This window comes from Drosophila sulfurigaster, chromosome 2R (assembly GCF_023558435.1).
Source record: "Drosophila sulfurigaster albostrigata strain 15112-1811.04 chromosome 2R, ASM2355843v2, whole genome shotgun sequence".
NCBI lineage: Eukaryota > Metazoa > Arthropoda > Insecta > Diptera > Drosophilidae > Drosophila > Drosophila sulfurigaster.
In genome coordinates this window covers 5,280,223-5,297,046 of record NC_084882.1, presented here as the reverse complement: position 1 = coordinate 5,297,046, position 16,824 = coordinate 5,280,223, and the positions used below count along the sequence as shown (strand labels likewise).

Genomic DNA, 16,824 nt, shown 5'->3' with positions numbered 1-16,824 from the left:
ATATTCAATAAACTTTTCATAAGCAATGAAAAGCGCTTGGCTTAAAGCAGCGCAGGCGCATAAATCATTCCCCAGACAGCAGCGACTCGATGTAGTGTGTGTGTGTGTGTTCGTGTGTGCTTAACTTGGCTAATAAGCGAGATCAGGCCAACACAGAAGCAACACCCTGGAGGTCTCACTTGGCTAGCGAAGCCAAGTGGTTCTTGTTGTTATTGTTGTTTAGCCACCCACTTGAACAAACCTTAACAACAACAACAACAACAACAACAACAACAATGACATCGAAGACGCCCCTTTTTAAAGCTTTTGTCATGCGTGAGCTGGCCGCGTCTTAGCTTGAAGTGGGCAAGCCGAGATCTGGTCTGCGGACTCTCTTGGGTCTTGGCAGCTTCTTGGCAGCTTCTTGGCAGCTGCTTTTTGTGCCCACACTTGAGGGCACATGGGGTGCCCTCAAGTGTTTGCATTTCTCGACTGTTGAACGCTGAATACTGAATGCTGAACACTGAATGCTGCAGCGCCTCTTCCGTGGCTCCGTGTGACAAAAGTAGCTAGGATGCCACCCAAGGCGTTGACTGCTGATTTCTCTCTTGACATGTTTTCAATTCAATTAAACGACTCGAGGCACGTCTCGCAAAAGCCGCAAGTCAATTGCCGCCCGCCCGAGTTTACGAAAGCCGCTGCTGTTTATTATTATAAAAAAGCAAAACTCAATTAGTTCCATCCCTAGCCAAATGCTGCTCGCATTCTGAGCTTAAGCAGACTTCCGCCATGTTCTCTGTTCAGTGTTCAGTCTTCAGTGTTCCATTGGAAAATGATTGACAGACGATTGGCATGATTTTGTATAAACAAAAATGCGAGGCGAAGGCGCAAAAATTGTTCGCATCGCACCTCGCGTGAAAATGGAAAGTTTTTCGTGTTACTTTTCATTTTGTGTGAAGCACAGCTAGGAAAAAAGTTTATTTAAAAACTAATTGAAAACTGCTTGGCTGTCTGTTTCTCGTTGTTGTTGTTTCTGTTGTTGTTGCCACGGTTCGTTTCAGCTATGCTTCCCCTTGCCACAGTCAAGTGTTATGCGTCTTTAGGCCAAAGAGTGAACAACAAAAACACCAACACAACATTTTTGTATTTGTATTTTTATACCCGCTACCCATAGGGTAGAAGGGTATTATAACTTTTGAAATGTATGTAACAGGTAGAAGGAGGCATCTCCGACCCAATAAAGTATATATATTCTTGATCAGCGTCAACAGCCGAGACGATATAACCATGTCCGTCTGTCCGTCTGTCCGTCTGTCCGTCTGTCCGTCTGTCCGTCTGTGTGTCTGTCCGTCCGTCCGTATGAACACCTAGATCTCAGAGACTATAAGAGATAGAGCTATAATTTTTTTCGACAATTTGTTATGTTTGCCGCAGATCAAGTTTGTTTCAAATTTTTGCCACGCCCACTTCCGCCCCCGCAAATCAAAAAAATCGAATAACAAGCGTAATTTTAAAGCTAGAGTTGCGAATTTTGGTTTATACAATAATTACTATAGTAGTTATGATTCCTGAAAATTTGGTTGCGATCAGATAAAAGTTGTGGAATTTGGACAAAACGCCTACTTACTAGGGGTCTTAGTTGCTTTGGCCGACAATCTGGTACATTGTGCCGTCTATGGTATATTTTGAATGGTGTACTTTGATATACCAAACATATCATTTGGTATATTTTTAGTATTTTTAGTATTTTCGGTATATTTTTTCGCAATATTTTGGCTTTATTAAATTTGGGTAGCGGGTATCTCACAGTCGAGCACACTCGACTGTAACTTTCTTACTTGTTCTTTTTTGATTTTCATTTCGATTTTTTTCGTATTGTTGTCTATTTGAAAAGAAATTTGTTTGTTTTTCTTCTGCCTCGTCGAACAGTTTGTAAAAGTGCATTTTGTTAATGAAATGTATAAATGCATTTATCGCATATAGTTATTCGATTTATTTTCTTCTGGCTTCTGCTTCGATTTGTTCACATTATGCGACCATTTGTTTCACATTTAACATGCTCAAAACTGTCAAATAAAAATGCACATACCAGATATATATGGAAGAGTTTTTGTTTAATAAAATGAACTCGGAAGAATGTCACCTCTTAAAGTGTTTTCAATTGCAGTCGTATTATGCTTTGTGGCCCAGAGTTAAATCACAGGCTTGTCAAGTGGAATCTCTTAGCAAATGGTCAACAGTCTTGCATTAAACCTATTCACAATATTTATACGCAGTCGACATGCAACTAGTCCAAGATGGGTTCCTCCTTTCTCCTAGCTCTGGGTTTAAGGGGCGACAGCTGTGAATGTGGGTGGTTTTCCTGCTTTCTCTGTGTGTGTGTGTGTGTGTGTGTGTGTTTGTGTGTGTGTGTAAGAAAAGCCAGCAGGAAACTAAAAATGTTTTGTATGTCCGTATAAAGGAAAAATCGCAAAATTTACTGCAAATTGGAATTTTGCGCAATTGTAGAAAAAATGTGGCAAGCAGAGCAACCAAGCAACCAACCAATGGCAACTGTAGCTAACGTTTTCTCTCTTTGTCGTGAGGAGGGGGACGTGGAAGGGGAGCGGAAGAACTTGGGGTATTTGCTGGCAATAATAACAACATACGTCTGTCTGTCTCTCTGTCAGTCTGTCTGGGCCAAAGACGCTCTGGCTCCTGCATCCTTTGTACTGGACTCTTCTTGCTGATGCCAATGCTATGGCTGTTGCTATTGCTGTTGCTGTTGCCGCCATTTTAAGCCAATAATAAATAAAAATGCTTGTTACAGCACCACCCCAAACTTCATCTGCAGCTCGAACTCCTTCCGTCTCCTATCTATCTGCGGGTGAACCACCCAACTTGCCACCCGCTACGAAAATTGCGATGGCTGCGAATTTATTTCCCCAACACCAACTTATGAAGGAGTCGTGATGGGATGATGGGGGGGATGGGGGATGGGGCAGATGATGTTGCCATAAAGTCGCCAAAGTTATAGTGAAAATTAATTAAGTTTTGCGCTGCGCTTAACAATTCAATTAAAAAATGCTCGTCGCTTATCGTCGCGCATAGTAAGTACTACAACCAAAAGCACTTTGGATTGGATTGCTTTGTATTGAAATGCGTTGTGTTCCCTCCTACCTCCTACCTCCTCCCACCCCCCCAAACCCCTCCATCATCATCGTCATGCCTGACCGATATGCTCTCAATCTCTGTTACACGAGTGTGCCGCCGCCGTTCAAGTGCCACAAGTGCTTTTGCACATCGTTATTATAACAATAATAAGCAGCGAGCAACGGAGCAACAAGAGCAACAAGAGCCACAACTAAGCGGCTCTGGGCAGAGATTAATTGTGTGTTTTGGTTTGCCAGATCCCTGCCACGAAGTGAATGTAAAATTGGAGCACACTGCCAAAGAAATGACTTCGTTTGGAAACTCGAGAGTGGAGAGTCTTTGGCGCAAAGTGCAATCCACTTGAAGGAATTTACATATCAGCAGCAGATACCGACGGCACCATCGCAGCCTCCTCACTCAACCACAGAGAGAGGAGGAGAGTGGTGACTTCTCCTCTTTCTGCAGCAGACTCCACCTCCGTATCTGACGTTGCCTCAATGTTGCAGCCAAATGCATTAATCAATTTCATGTTTTCTTAAGCGCGCGCCCGGGCGCGATTTGAGTGCTCCGCCTGCTCCCCGTCTGCCTCAGCCTCCCCTCCTCCCTACCGTCTTCTGCCTGCTGCCTGCTGTCTTCTGTCTGCCGGCTGCATCTGGGGACGCTTTACGTATGAGTGGAATGATCAATTTCGAGGATCATAAACAACTTTTAATGAAGTTGTTAAGTGCCAGCAGCTAGTTGCTCAATGCTCCTCAGCCTAAAGTGCAGTCGCAATCGCAGTTCGATAAGCGAACCGCCAAACCAAAGACTGCATCCATAATGGACTCGAGCTCTTCACATCTGAATGCTCTCTCTCTCTCTCTCTCTATCTACGGTTAAAGCAGACAGAGCTAAAGAACCATCACCATCACATTCACGCATTTCCATAATTGCTAAATTATGCAGACTCCATGCCAGGGCCACAAGTGGACAACGCATCTCTAAGCTCGATAAAAAGCCCAAGACCAAGACGAAAACGAAGACCAACAAGTGCTTACTTTTTGGGCAACTTCTTTTGTTTTCGCCTGGTTTTCCTTTTTATTTTAATTTCTACTCTTTCTGGTAAATTAATTTTACAACTCTGAAGTGTGATGTGCGTCGGGCACATCGACTCCAACACATCGTTTGGCAGCTCGAGGAGAGAATTTGAATCTGCAGAGCACTCTGAGTTCGTTGCTATTGTCACGCTGCTGGATTTATTTTTATGGTCATGTTTAGAGAATCAGGCAAGCAACCAGTCGACTAACAACAGACCAGCAGACCACTCAGCGAACGTCTCCATCGGCGACTAAATTAATCAAAACGAACTTCCGGTTTACGCAAAATGGCGTGAAGTCTGCCACCAACAATGCGCATGTGTGTGTGTGTGTGTGTGTTTGGGGCATGTGCTACTGTGAAATTTTTCAGCGGTGTTGAAAATTAATGAATGAGTTAACTGAAAAATTAATGAAAAGCGGGCGCAAAGCAAATGCCAAGCGAAAGCAACAACAGAAGAGTGATTGGTGAGGGGAATGGAAGGGGGCATAGGTAAAGGTGTTGTGCAAAAGATAAAGCAGGGAAAATTTATGAAACAAACCCATCGAGAGGAACTCGCTGCTATAGCTTCTCCAAGTTAGACATTCATAGACGCACTATGTTTGGTGTTGAGAAATATTTGTTTTGGCACACTGTGCAGAGTGGAAAGGAGGAAGGTAAAGAAGCGGGGGGGGAAGGGAAGTGGGTACAAGCGTGAAATTATGCAATATTAGGGCAGTGTTGCTAGTCGTAGATTGGGAATTTAGAGCTGGTTTATTTTGTTTGCATGTGCTCAGCCATTTGGGGCTTCCTGTTTGAGATGGCCAAGAAGAAATTGGAAAGGGGAACCCAAAGGCAAAGGCGAAGGCAAAAGCATTTGAGTTACTTAAGTGTAACTAAAACTTTAAGTAAACACACAAATAACATACTTAATATTAAACAAAAATATACAAAATCATCGCGCTTCATGATAATGTTGATGATGATGATGATGCTTTGGATGCCATGAACGGAAATGCTCTAGAAAAAGGCTGTGCGAATGGAAGTGGAACTATGAGTTGGGGTTGCTTTGACTTGTTTCCCAAGCAAACAATAGATAAAAGCTATACAAAATTTAAATTAACCAAAAATTATGCATGAACATTACCAAAAGCCAGAGGGGGGAGGGACAAAGCCAAAGGCATAGAGACTACGTATGACAAATATTAATTTTGTTTATAAACCACAAGCAAGGAGATAGATCGAGCTGGCAGGAGACTCTGTCTCTAGTCTCTTGTCTCTTGCACTGACCTGGCTTGTCTTAAATGGCAACCACAAACAATGTCATTCATACGATTATCATTATGTTTCAGCAGCAGCAGCAACAGCAGCAGCCCAGAGTTAAGTAAAGTTATTTTATGCCCACTTGACAAACAGTCATAAACCAGAATAACAATCACAACAGCAACAATAACAACAACAACTTGTACTTTTAGACATAATGAGTACACAGATGCGATGCCTAGAAGAAGTGCTTAGTACCTAGTGCTGTGGCAATATTGACTTAGACCACAAACTGAACTTGAATTTTCTCCGCTTTCCACAGGTGATGCAAGCAACGCCAGCATAGGAAGCGGCGAGGGAACCGGCGAGGAGGACGACGATGCGAGCGGCAAAAAGAACCAAAAGAAACGTGGCATTTTCCCAAAAGTTGCAACAAACATATTGAGAGCGTGGCTGTTTCAGCATTTAACGGTAAGTCTCTATCACAATCGCAATCTCGATTAAACCATTTAAAATCAACACAATTATTGGGGAACCGCGATAAGCGCTTAGCCTGGCCCACATTTTGGTTTTGGCCAATTCGGTTTTAGTTGGCAGCTCGATAAGATTAGCGACAGCCAACCAAAGTATCAGTTATCGAGGGGCATGTGGGCGTGGCCACAGTATCTGTAAAACAATGCAAATAATAAGAGCACAACTCGGTATCGGTATCTTGAAGAGAGATAGAGCGAGTCTACTACAAGATAAGATACTCGCTTAGAAGATGCGAAACAGTGAGTTAACTACGCAGTTAAGGTTTATATTTTATAGTGTCATATACTTGGGATACGGACGACTAAATCGGTAATGCCGAATGCTGTGCTTGGGCAACCATTTAGACCAGTTTCGTCTCTGGCTTATTGCCCGGTCAACGCGTCCAATTAGATTTCCATTTGGCCCATCAAAGTGCTCAGATAAATGGCATTTCGACTGTCCCAAATACAATAAAAACAAATTGCAACTGGCAAGCAAATACTAGATACCTAAACCAAACAGTCAAATCAAAGTTCAAACTGTTTGCAGGAAGTCCTGAGAATACGGAATACAAAATACTCGTAAACAGATTTGTTATGCGCCACTTTATGTTAAGCAGACTCGTAAAGGATTGTCCAGCACATCCCAAATAAAAAAAAGGGAAAAATAAAACTATAAGATTTTATGCGCAACGGTCAAGCGGCTGTTAAGGAAGTTCAAACTGCGGGGCTACGTTTGGGCCATTAGCCACTTTTTTGTAGTCTCTTTTGCTGGCCAGAAGTTGCGGCTACTGCTGCGTATGTAAAATGATAAAAATCTTAATGGAATTTTCTAAATGTGAGCGAGTGTTTGCAAGTATTTCAGTGTGTGTGTGTTATGGAAGGGGGTGGGGGAGGGGAGAATACCTAACGACCAGGCGTCTGCAGTGACCAAGACCTCAGGCTCAGGCTTAGCCTCAGATTCCAAGTGAAGGCGATAAGCAAACAAATCGGAAATTAAAGTTGAAGCTGCCGCTGTTGGAATGTTTATCTGGCTTGGTTTCTGAATGTGTCTGTGGCGCAGTTTTAAAATAGCCAAGCTGATATGCCACCCCCAATAGTCTCTTCCTGCTGCCTCCTTCCTCCACTCCCCCCTAAGTAGTGCCCACCCTCTGACATTGATGGATTGCCGTTTAAATCAGCGCATCACTCATGTTTACCCAGCGAAGGCAAAGGCAAAAGCGTCGACGACTGCGACTCGACTTTCACAGCCTCCTCCGTCAGCATATCCTGCATATCCTTGACGCATTTTTTCCATGTCCTTTTAGCTGTTTAATGCCATTAAGCAGTTTTTCACAGGGGCCGAGGGGGAGTGGGACACATTAGAGAAATTGTTTTGCGTTCGACATGCTCTGGAAATTGAGTCGACATTTCTGTATGCCACATTCTCTTTGGGGCTTTTTGGCTAATGCAAATGCCGAAGCCGAAGCCGAAGCTGATGCCAATGCAATGGACAGCGAATTTGATTTATCAAGCGCCTTTTCCAATTGGCATAATTAAAAGTGGTATTTTTTTTTGCTGCCAAGAGAAACTCGATGCCACGCTTGGCACGTCAATCTGACGGGGGCAACAACTACAGCTATAACTACAAGCACGGCCATGTTGACATGGTCGATGCGACATCGATGGCGTTTCCAAAGTCGTTAAAAGCCAGACCCCAAATAAGACAACCTCGACGACGACGACGATGGTGCTAATGAAGTGCACTTCAGTTCGTAGAGACTACGTCTGGATGGGGAGGGGGAATGCAACGGGGGCTGGGTTAAGCGCACTCTCTGGCCAACCAAAAACAAAGGAATGCCTGATAGGGTGAGGTGAGGAGCGGGAAGAGGGGGTACTGCAATGCATGGCTGGTTTGTTGTTTCCGATTGCTTGCATGCATGTTGTAGTTATGGTTGTTGTTGTTGTTGCTGTTACTGTTGCTGTTGCTGCTGCCATAATTATGGCAGGCGCGCGAATATTTTGTTTACATTTGGCGCGCATTGCAGACAGGCAACGGCAACGGCAACATGCAGCGTGCAACGTGCAACGTGCAACATAAAGGGGGGAAAAAGACTCATTTCGCGTGCTCCGCCTACTCTTGGCTCATGCGTTGCCAGATCCCTCTTGTTGCCCCACTCCCTCCCTTACTCCGCGAATCGCATTTGCCAGCTCCCATGCAATTTTCTTCGTCTGGCTTCGCTTGACGTTTGCTTTAGTTGCCGGTGCGCCTGTGCAGTTGCCACAGTTTAAAAGTAACCCCCGAGAAAAACAAGGCGCAAAATGGCCTAAATGGTAGGCGAATGGCAAATGACTGGCACGCCGAGGCGAGACAGACAGCGGGCAGCTGGCGGGGGGAAGGCGCTGTGGCAAGACCGTGGCGCAAAAAAAGTTGCATTGTTGTCAGCGCTCATGTTGCATGTTATAGCCCACAGCGACGGCGGCGCTTAGTGTGTGGCATGTGTAGACAACAGACAACAGACAGTAAACAGTAAACAAAACATTCGGCCAACGACGAACCGTGAATACTCTGCAATAATTAGTTAATGAGTTACGAGTGAATTGTGGACTGCAAGAAACGAATGTAGAATACTTTTCATAATAAAGATGCAGTTCGAAACTTCGTTGCATACCGCAAGAGCCACGAAGCAGTCGCCAACTGCTTGTGGCACTTACTCATTTTAACCCTTGGCCAAGTTGCCACAATGCCTGCTTCCTCTTCCTATTAACTGCAGTTTGGTTTGCATACGTAATTCTCTTTCCTACCTTTGTCAGTTTCTTGACCCTATCGCATTGTGGCAATGGCCACAGGGCATCTTATAACTTTGTGCAAATTATTTTTTTCCGTTGTTCACTGTTCGCTGTTTTCTGTTTGCTGTTCGCTGTGACGACGTCGTACTTACTTTGAGTATGAGGACCGAGTTGCGATTAGTGCGACACTCTCTTCCTCTCCCTCTGGCGCCCGCACTCCCTCACTCGCTGACGCCTGTCGTCTATGCTTCTGTCCCTTTCTCGCTCCCTCGCCCAGTGGATACACTCATTTGGCTCTGTTTAGACATGTAGTGCAACTGGAAAAAATCTTCATAATGGCTGCCACAGGCCGACGTCGCAATGCAATTTTCACCGCCGACGCCGTCGACGACCACGACGACGACGACGACGCTGACACCGAAGCAGCCGCAGCCGCAGCAATTTGCAGTTAGTTGTTGTTGCTGCTTGTTTCACAAATGGCGTCGCATTTGGCGTTGTTAATGGCGGCGGCGTCGCTGGCGTCGTTGTACGTGTGCATTACCGAGCCATGCTCTTGTAATCGTTGTTGCTGCTGCTGGAGCTGGAGCTGGAACTGGAATTGGAGCTGGTGCTGCAGCCGACGTCTTGAGCTTGTTGTGCCATGTGTCACGGCATTGCAGTCATGTTGACATCATGTGACCAGAGTGGAGAGTGGAGAGTGAGGGAGAGAGAGCGGGACAGAGACATAGGCCTATGCCTGTGGTTTACTTGGCACTTGTCGACAGGCGGCGGGGAAGAGAGCAAGAGTGGGACAGAGTGTATGTGTGCTGATTGTTTTAAATTCATTTGCCAAGTTTAAATAAACACACAACACGAGCGAAAATATGTAGAAAAAGTGGAGCGAGTTAAGCGACTAGACAAAAGGCTCAAAGAGTAGCAGCTGGGGAGTCGCTACTGGGAAAGAGGGAGCGGAGGGGCTTAGGGGACAAGCTGCAAGTTGACAGCAAAGACACAGAAGAGTGCAAAAGCAACTTAAAGGCGTGACAGTAATTTATTATTTTGTCGTATAGTAAATTAATAAACCAAATGGACTTTGTTTCACTTGACATGTTTGCACTCGTTTGCTTGGTTAGTTTCTCGACTCACTCTTTGCCTGTTCTGCTGTCGATTGAATGAGTGTGAATGCGAGTGAGTGTGAGTGTGAATGTGAATGTGCTGGGCAAAATGCATAATTGCTTACATTAGCGTAATTAGAGCTGAATGAAAGAAAGAAGCACCTCGAAGATTGGGACTAATGCATTCTTGATGCGGTCCAGATGAGAAAATCAAAAAGATGTGCTGAGGAGGGCGAACGAAAATCAATGAATAGTTAGGAGTTTAGAAGGTAACTTAAAAAAACAAATTTTAGGGAATCATCTTCTCCAACTGTTGTCTTTAATAATATCAAACAGGTAACCCAATGATTTCATATTGTAAATCTCTGTTAATTAGTCAGGTTTCTATAATACGTTGTTCCTAATTTTATGCTTATTCCATCTGTGTGGCTAATCAATGAAGACTAGTCGATTGGAATTGGGTTCTTAAGCAATCCAATTCTTAAATGTGCAGGAAACTTGATGTCACTATCAATTCTAGCCACAATAATGTTAGCTCGGGGCAACTGGCCCAGACTCTGGAATGAAAGCATTTCTCTGAATAGATGAGCGCCACAAAGTATGCAATAAATTCTATTTTAATTTACCTGCATGTAATTTATGCATTTTGACTTCTTAAACATTTTATAACCCTGCCAACAGAATGGGCATGGCAAGGGGATGACGGGGGTCAAGAGTCAGGCATGTGGCTAGGGGAGAACATTGCTTTTGGCATGTCCATTGTATTTACATGTACATCTACGTTTATTTGTCAATACACAAATTTCATATAGTAGTTTTAGTATTGGCTGTTGTCAGGACTTGAATCGGGGCAGAAGCAGAGACAGTGGCAGGAGCAGGGTATTGGGCGTGTCACTGCAAACAAATATTGCTGCCGGGCATACACACTCACACTAATACACTCATATCTATAGTACAAGAAGACAACACGCAAAATTTATTAAACACAAACAATAAGGAAAATGCATTTAAGGAGCGTAGGGCGAGATCGAAAGGGGAAGTCGACAACAAAATGGGTGTGCACGGCAAGGACAACAAGGCAACTAAATTGCATTACAGACACTAGGCAGGACATGCGGGCAACCAGACAGACGGACAAACAGACAGACAGACGGACGGACAGTCAGAATCGTCGGTTGGCAAGACATGCGACAAGGATGTTGCAGCGTTGCACATTTCGAATGGAATACCAAATTCCTGCCACTTGAGCACTTGCATATTGAATACCGAATGCACAAACTATATGGAATACTATATATATACCGCAAAGCAATATATACATTTATATACTCATCTATTCGAGCACATGTATGTGTGTGTGTTATTATACATATACTAAGCAGCAAGTGACAGTCCATATATTCTGGGCACAGTCTGGTGGGTGTGGCCAAGAAAACGGTAAATTTCTCAGTGCAATTTAACAACAGCAGCAGCAGCAGCACAACAACAACAGCAACAGCACTTGCTTCCTGAGTGTGTGTGTGTGTGTGTGGCAAATTGCATGTGCAGACAACTGCGAGGACATTGCTCAAAAGTTCAATTGCCGCAAACCGCAAAATGACAATAGAGACAGAAGGCAGAACGTTTGATGGGGCAGAGTCCTTTTGTAGAGAGTGGTGGCACGATTAAAACGCCCACAGCTGCCGGAAATCTGTAGTCGCATCACATCACATCACAAATAAATAATAATAAAAAATACAAAACAAAGCGCCAAAATGAAAAGGGTTGAACAAAAGCGATTACAAACGCATGCGCCAAAGGATCTCGAGAGCTGAACAAAAGGTGAAGCCAAAGATTGACAGCGATTTCCGCTCTGAGCTCTAGAGGAATTGGGCAATCCAGGTGCCAAGTCTGGCTTCCCTGCTTTTGGTTTCGTTGTTGTTGTCGAGGACTCGTTAAGTCAATATTGAAAATCCAACACTGCGACTACAACTAAATCAAATAGAAATTTGTAATAAGCGCCAGTCGCCGATTAGATTAGCTTGCCACTGTCACTGCCACTGCCACTGCAACTGCACTCCTACACATGGGTTGGGAGGTATGTTTACTCACTGACGCCACTGTGGCGGCGTGCCGGCTGCAAGATTTATGAGGAGCAGCGGACAGCTCTCACCATCGCACATCACCCATCACGGAACCCCGCCTCCGAATGTTGTTTGCCCATTTGGCGCTATAGAAAATGCAGACAGAGACCGAAAAATTGAGGACATTTTGAGTGGCAGTGGCGATAAGGGAGAAAGGGGTTGGGGCTGCACTCACTGGTCAGAGATCCAGATAAACATTTTGAGTGAAGAAAAAGAGAACACGCGACTATGACTGCGAGTGCGAGTGCGAGTGCGAGTAATAAAATAAACACCAAGGGGCAAAAGTTTTTTGGGTGCCACATTTCAAGTGCAGCAGTTCAGTTCCGACAGGTCTCAAATATGTTCTATTCTACGGTTCCCCATATATGTTTTATTAGAGTCGCAGCCGCGGCCTAAGCTGGCAATGATTGATCGGTGGCTGGCTTGTTTAACGTATTTCATGTGGCTAGATTGTAAATCTTCGTTGTCTTTGTTGTGTTAATTGAATTGTGCCAGCAGTAAATTTATTTACGTGATTTTTCCCCTCTCTCTACTCACATTCAGCATCCCTACCCTTCCGAGGACCAGAAAAAACAATTGGCGCAGGACACAGGCCTAACGATACTGCAAGTAAACAATTGGTAAGTGTTCTTCACCTTTTATTATTATTAATTTAGAATTAAATGCATTTAATGAACTAATATAAGAACAAGGCAAAGCATTTGTTACTTGCAATAAGCAATAAGAATGTTCTCTTGACAAGATGTGAGTGCAATTGCCATTATGAAAAAAGTTAGTAGGAACATTAGACACATGCTTTATGCTACTTTCTGTTGCTGATGGAAAAGCGAACCTCACGGAAGAAAAGAATCTGAATCAAAATCAGATCTCAGAGCCAGAGCACACACAAATAGATATCAGCTTACACCAGTAAATTTATAAGTCAGCTTGCGCCTACAACAAAATTTACTGCAGTTAAGAGAAGAACTTTGAAATAACCTGTTCAGGCAAAACTGCAGCATAGCAAATGAAATGCAAATAAAACTATGGCCATGATGCCCTGGTTTGGTTGGTTGGTTGCTTGGCAATTGGCATAAGGAGAGACAAACAGAGCTGAAGCGTAGAGCCGAAGATCTGCAGACTTGGCATGAGCTTGAAGGCGACTTCATCAAATTTTGCACATTATGCGACATACTGCAGAACTTGACACCTGGCAGCCAATGCAATGCAATGCAGGAAAAAAAAGAAGACTAGGCAAGCTTCTAAGCAGCCTGCAGTTGGCTGCTCTTACGAGTAGTTGTTGTCGCACGAGTTGCAACCAGATCCAGGAAGCCCCAAGATGTAGAGATGTAGAGATGCTGAGATGGAGGGGCTGGCAACGAAAGTAAAGCAAAAGCTTGCAGAGAGCCAGTTAAAAGCGTTGCTGAATATTTTATGCAGTTGCCGTTCGGGTAATGATGCGACAGTTCGGGAACTGTGTCTTGTGCTTTTGCTTGTGTCTGTTTCTGTGGCATGGAATGCTTTTAAGCAGAGACAGGCCATAATAAAATCTAGCGAAAAATGTGTGAGCCACAGGAGCAGGACAAGGATACGGACAAGGAGATGGAGATGGAGATGGAGTCAGAGATGGAGATGGAGTGGGTATAGATTGGGTTACTGAACTGGTAGGGAGGAAGTGGTCCTTCCACTGCTGCTAACGGTGGCACTGGGACTGGCACTCAGCTCAATTAAATTGAATTTCGCGCTCACTGAAGCACACTGCAAATTAACAAATACTAGCAGAGGCAAGGACTATGGCAGGACTCTTTGGGCGGTGAGGGGGGTAAAGGAGCCCTGCTCGCTTCGCTTAAGCACGCAACGCTGCGTAGACAACACAGCTTCAAGGAGGAGCAAATGCTGACAGAGAAGGAACGAAGGAGCGAAAAAAGAATACAAAAAAATAGAGGGAAACCTTTGCAGAAAATAGCAAAATAAAATGTTGACACTTTTGGTTATTTATGGGCTGGCAGACGACACCTTCGCCAAAACACTAATCCATGGGGAATGGCCAAGGGCTTCTTCAGCTAAATGTGTATTTATTTTGCGCAATTTGAGGAGTGGCAGGCGTAGAAATAGGACAGGAAACTGCGTAAGAAGCAATTCAAATGACCAACAGATAGAGAAGACAAGTCCTGGAAGGAAAGTGTGCAAGGCAGATAGAAGGAAAGTCCATTAACACCCAATAAGAAGGAAAAGTAAAACTCTTAGACAGTCAGACAGACGGACAGAGTACACTAAGAACTCAGTGAATTCGGTTCTGTTACTGTTCTCTGCTGTAATCGAAAAAGTTTTGTTGTAGCCAAGTTTTAAATATTAACGCTTACTTACAGCTGCAGAGTGGAAAAAAGTTATAATTATGGCGTAAGTACATAAATAACGCCACAAATGTGCGCCGTTCTTGTGGCATTACCAGTGCATGCCGCTTGCCACATGCAACATGCCACATACCACATTTCTCTGCCACTCGGTTCCTTCTCTCGCCATTTGCAACGCAGCCAATCAAGTCAGCAGCCAGCGGCCAAATCGATTTGCAGCTTACAACATGGCAACGTCTCACATTCGAATCTTCTTGAGCCAAAACGTTCCCCAAATCGTTTGCAACGGAACTCAATTCCATTTTGTCGTTTTGATAAACGATTCCAGGGCGTTGCAACAATTTCCGCCTCAAAATGAGCAACAAAACTGAACTGCAAATTGAAAAAAGGCAACACAACGCTCGCTCCCAACAAAGACCGAAAATCGAAAATGAAGTGTCTTCTTATACATATGTAAGGAATGAATTTCAGGGGCTGCTTTCAGTGCATTAACCTCTACTAAATCGCAAAGAGTTCTGTTTTTCTGTGTTGCTTTTTTCATTTTTGGCTAATGTCTCGTTGTGTTCCTGTTCTTATAGTATAGTTTTCCCTTCATTTTTTCTGCCTCTTTTTTTTCCTTAGTAAGTGTCTTTGGGTATCTGTTTCTGTTTGTGAGCTTTCTGTGTCAACCCAAGCGGCTAAGATCGCTTGAACTGAGCTGACTGTCACTCCTGTGACGCGACGGCTGCGACGATCTCGATCTCGAACTCGAACTCAAGCTCGAACTCGATGCCGATGCCGATGTCGGCTTTTTGCTTTAATCATTTCATTTCTTTGGTTGATCCTTCACGCTGCGGATGGATCAGCAACTGCCTGCTTATTATTTCTTATTGCATTTATTAAACGACAATCATAACCAAAGTCGGCACTGGGCTTTGTAAACCAGGCAACCATTCCCAGCTCCCAGCTCCCATTCCCCATGCCTCATGCCCCATGCCCCATGCCCCATGTCCCATTGATGTGGCCCGACTCTCGTTTGGCGAGCAAAAAAGTGTGACTCTGGCAAAGATTTGGTTTAGTTTATGGCTAAGTTGCGCACATAAAGCAGACTGCTGAAAATCTCGGCAGTCACCGTCTAAAATCATTTATAAATAATTCATAAATCCAACTGTTGTCTTCTGCTTAATTAAAAAATAAGAAAAAAACTCAAACTAATATCCATTGCTCTCTGCTTTTGTCTCTTACAGGTTCATCAATGCGCGCCGAAGAATTGTGCAGCCAATGATCGATCAATCAAATCGAGCAGGTAAATATCACAACCAACCAACCAACCATGCCCCCAATCCAATGCCCCATCCTCCCTCCTTAACAAACCAAAAAAATATCCATAACTATGAAATGGCGCAAAGCAAAGAGAAAGAGCAATTAGGAGCTTTGTCTAATTTCGAACGCAATTTCTAATTATTGACATTTTTTTCTCTCTCTCTCTCTCTCTCTCTCTCGATCTCTGTCTCTCATTGCAACATCATCAAACGCAACTCTCAACAGTTTATACACCGCATCCAGGTCCCTCCGGTTATGGTCACGATGCCATGGGCTATATGATGGACAGCCAGGCGCATATGATGCATCGTCCGCCCGGCGATCCTGGCTTCCATCAAGGCTACCCCCACTACCCGCCCGCTGAATACTATGGCCAGCACTTGTAATGTAACGTTAGCGATGGATACGCGACGCATCCCGAGGCCACAAACGCATCGCAGTCCGTTGGTGGAGTTGAAGTTGGAGCTGCAACCGGAAGCGGAGCTGAAGCTGAAGCTGTTACCAAATCCATCAACGATGGACGAGCGGATGTGGAAGGGAAACCAAATGCAGACGGAAACCAATGTTGAGCAGCAAGCTGATAGCGACAAAGCCAAAATCATAGCTTAGAATTACTACTACATAGCAGAGGAACTGGAATAGGACTCGGAACCGGAGTCGGAATCGGAATCGGAGTCGGAGTCGGAGCTGGAACCGATCTGGACAGTTGAACAGAAATGACAAACCGTGTGGCAATATCAATCATGTAATAGATCACAGTAAAATCGTAGTAAAATCATAAGAATAACAAAATTATAATGAAAGTGATGATGATATTAGCAAATAGAAAGAAAGGCATGCGCAACAACAGAACCAACAGCAACAACACCAACTGCAGCAGCAACAATATTACCAACAACAACGTTAAATGAAATTTTTGTGTATACCTTAAAATTAAATAACTTCAAGAAGCAACAATAGAAGAGGACGTCGAGCACGAAGATATTTATGCATAAAGCAAAATGAAACGCTTAGGTCTAAGTTAAATGAATACAACAACAAAAAATACAGACATCAACAACAACAACACAAACACACACACATGTACACACACTTAAATATTTGACAAACAACATGGAAATATTTACTAATTGAATTCTTACATGCAAATCAGTACGTCAAAAGCTACAAAAGGCAATATTTCGAAGCATGAATTTAGGCGCAATCCAAATCCAAATCCAAAACGAAAACATAAGCTACAGTTTGAACGACTGCAAACAATAAA

General features: G+C 43.9%; 1 protein-coding gene across 4 annotated transcripts in view; it reads left to right on the top strand.

The window, feature by feature from the left end:
* Positions 1 to 16,462, top strand: part of LOC133838414 (homeobox protein homothorax) — a 114,630-nt gene extending 98,168 nt beyond the window's left edge. For 3 of the 4 annotated variants that reach the window (XM_062269497.1, XM_062269499.1, XM_062269500.1), the window contains 4 exons: positions 5,750 to 5,898; positions 12,469 to 12,545; positions 15,485 to 15,543; positions 15,786 to 16,462. In XM_062269497.1, coding sequence (XP_062125481.1) covers positions 5,750 to 5,898; positions 12,469 to 12,545; positions 15,485 to 15,543; positions 15,786 to 15,946 — 446 coding nt within the window. In that variant the 3' untranslated portion in view covers positions 15,947 to 16,462. The remainder of the gene's footprint in view (positions 1 to 5,749; positions 5,899 to 12,468; positions 12,546 to 15,484; positions 15,544 to 15,785) is intronic. The other variant, XM_062269498.1, reaches the window with a different exon arrangement.
* The last annotated feature ends 362 nt before the right edge of the window (positions 16,463 to 16,824 follow it).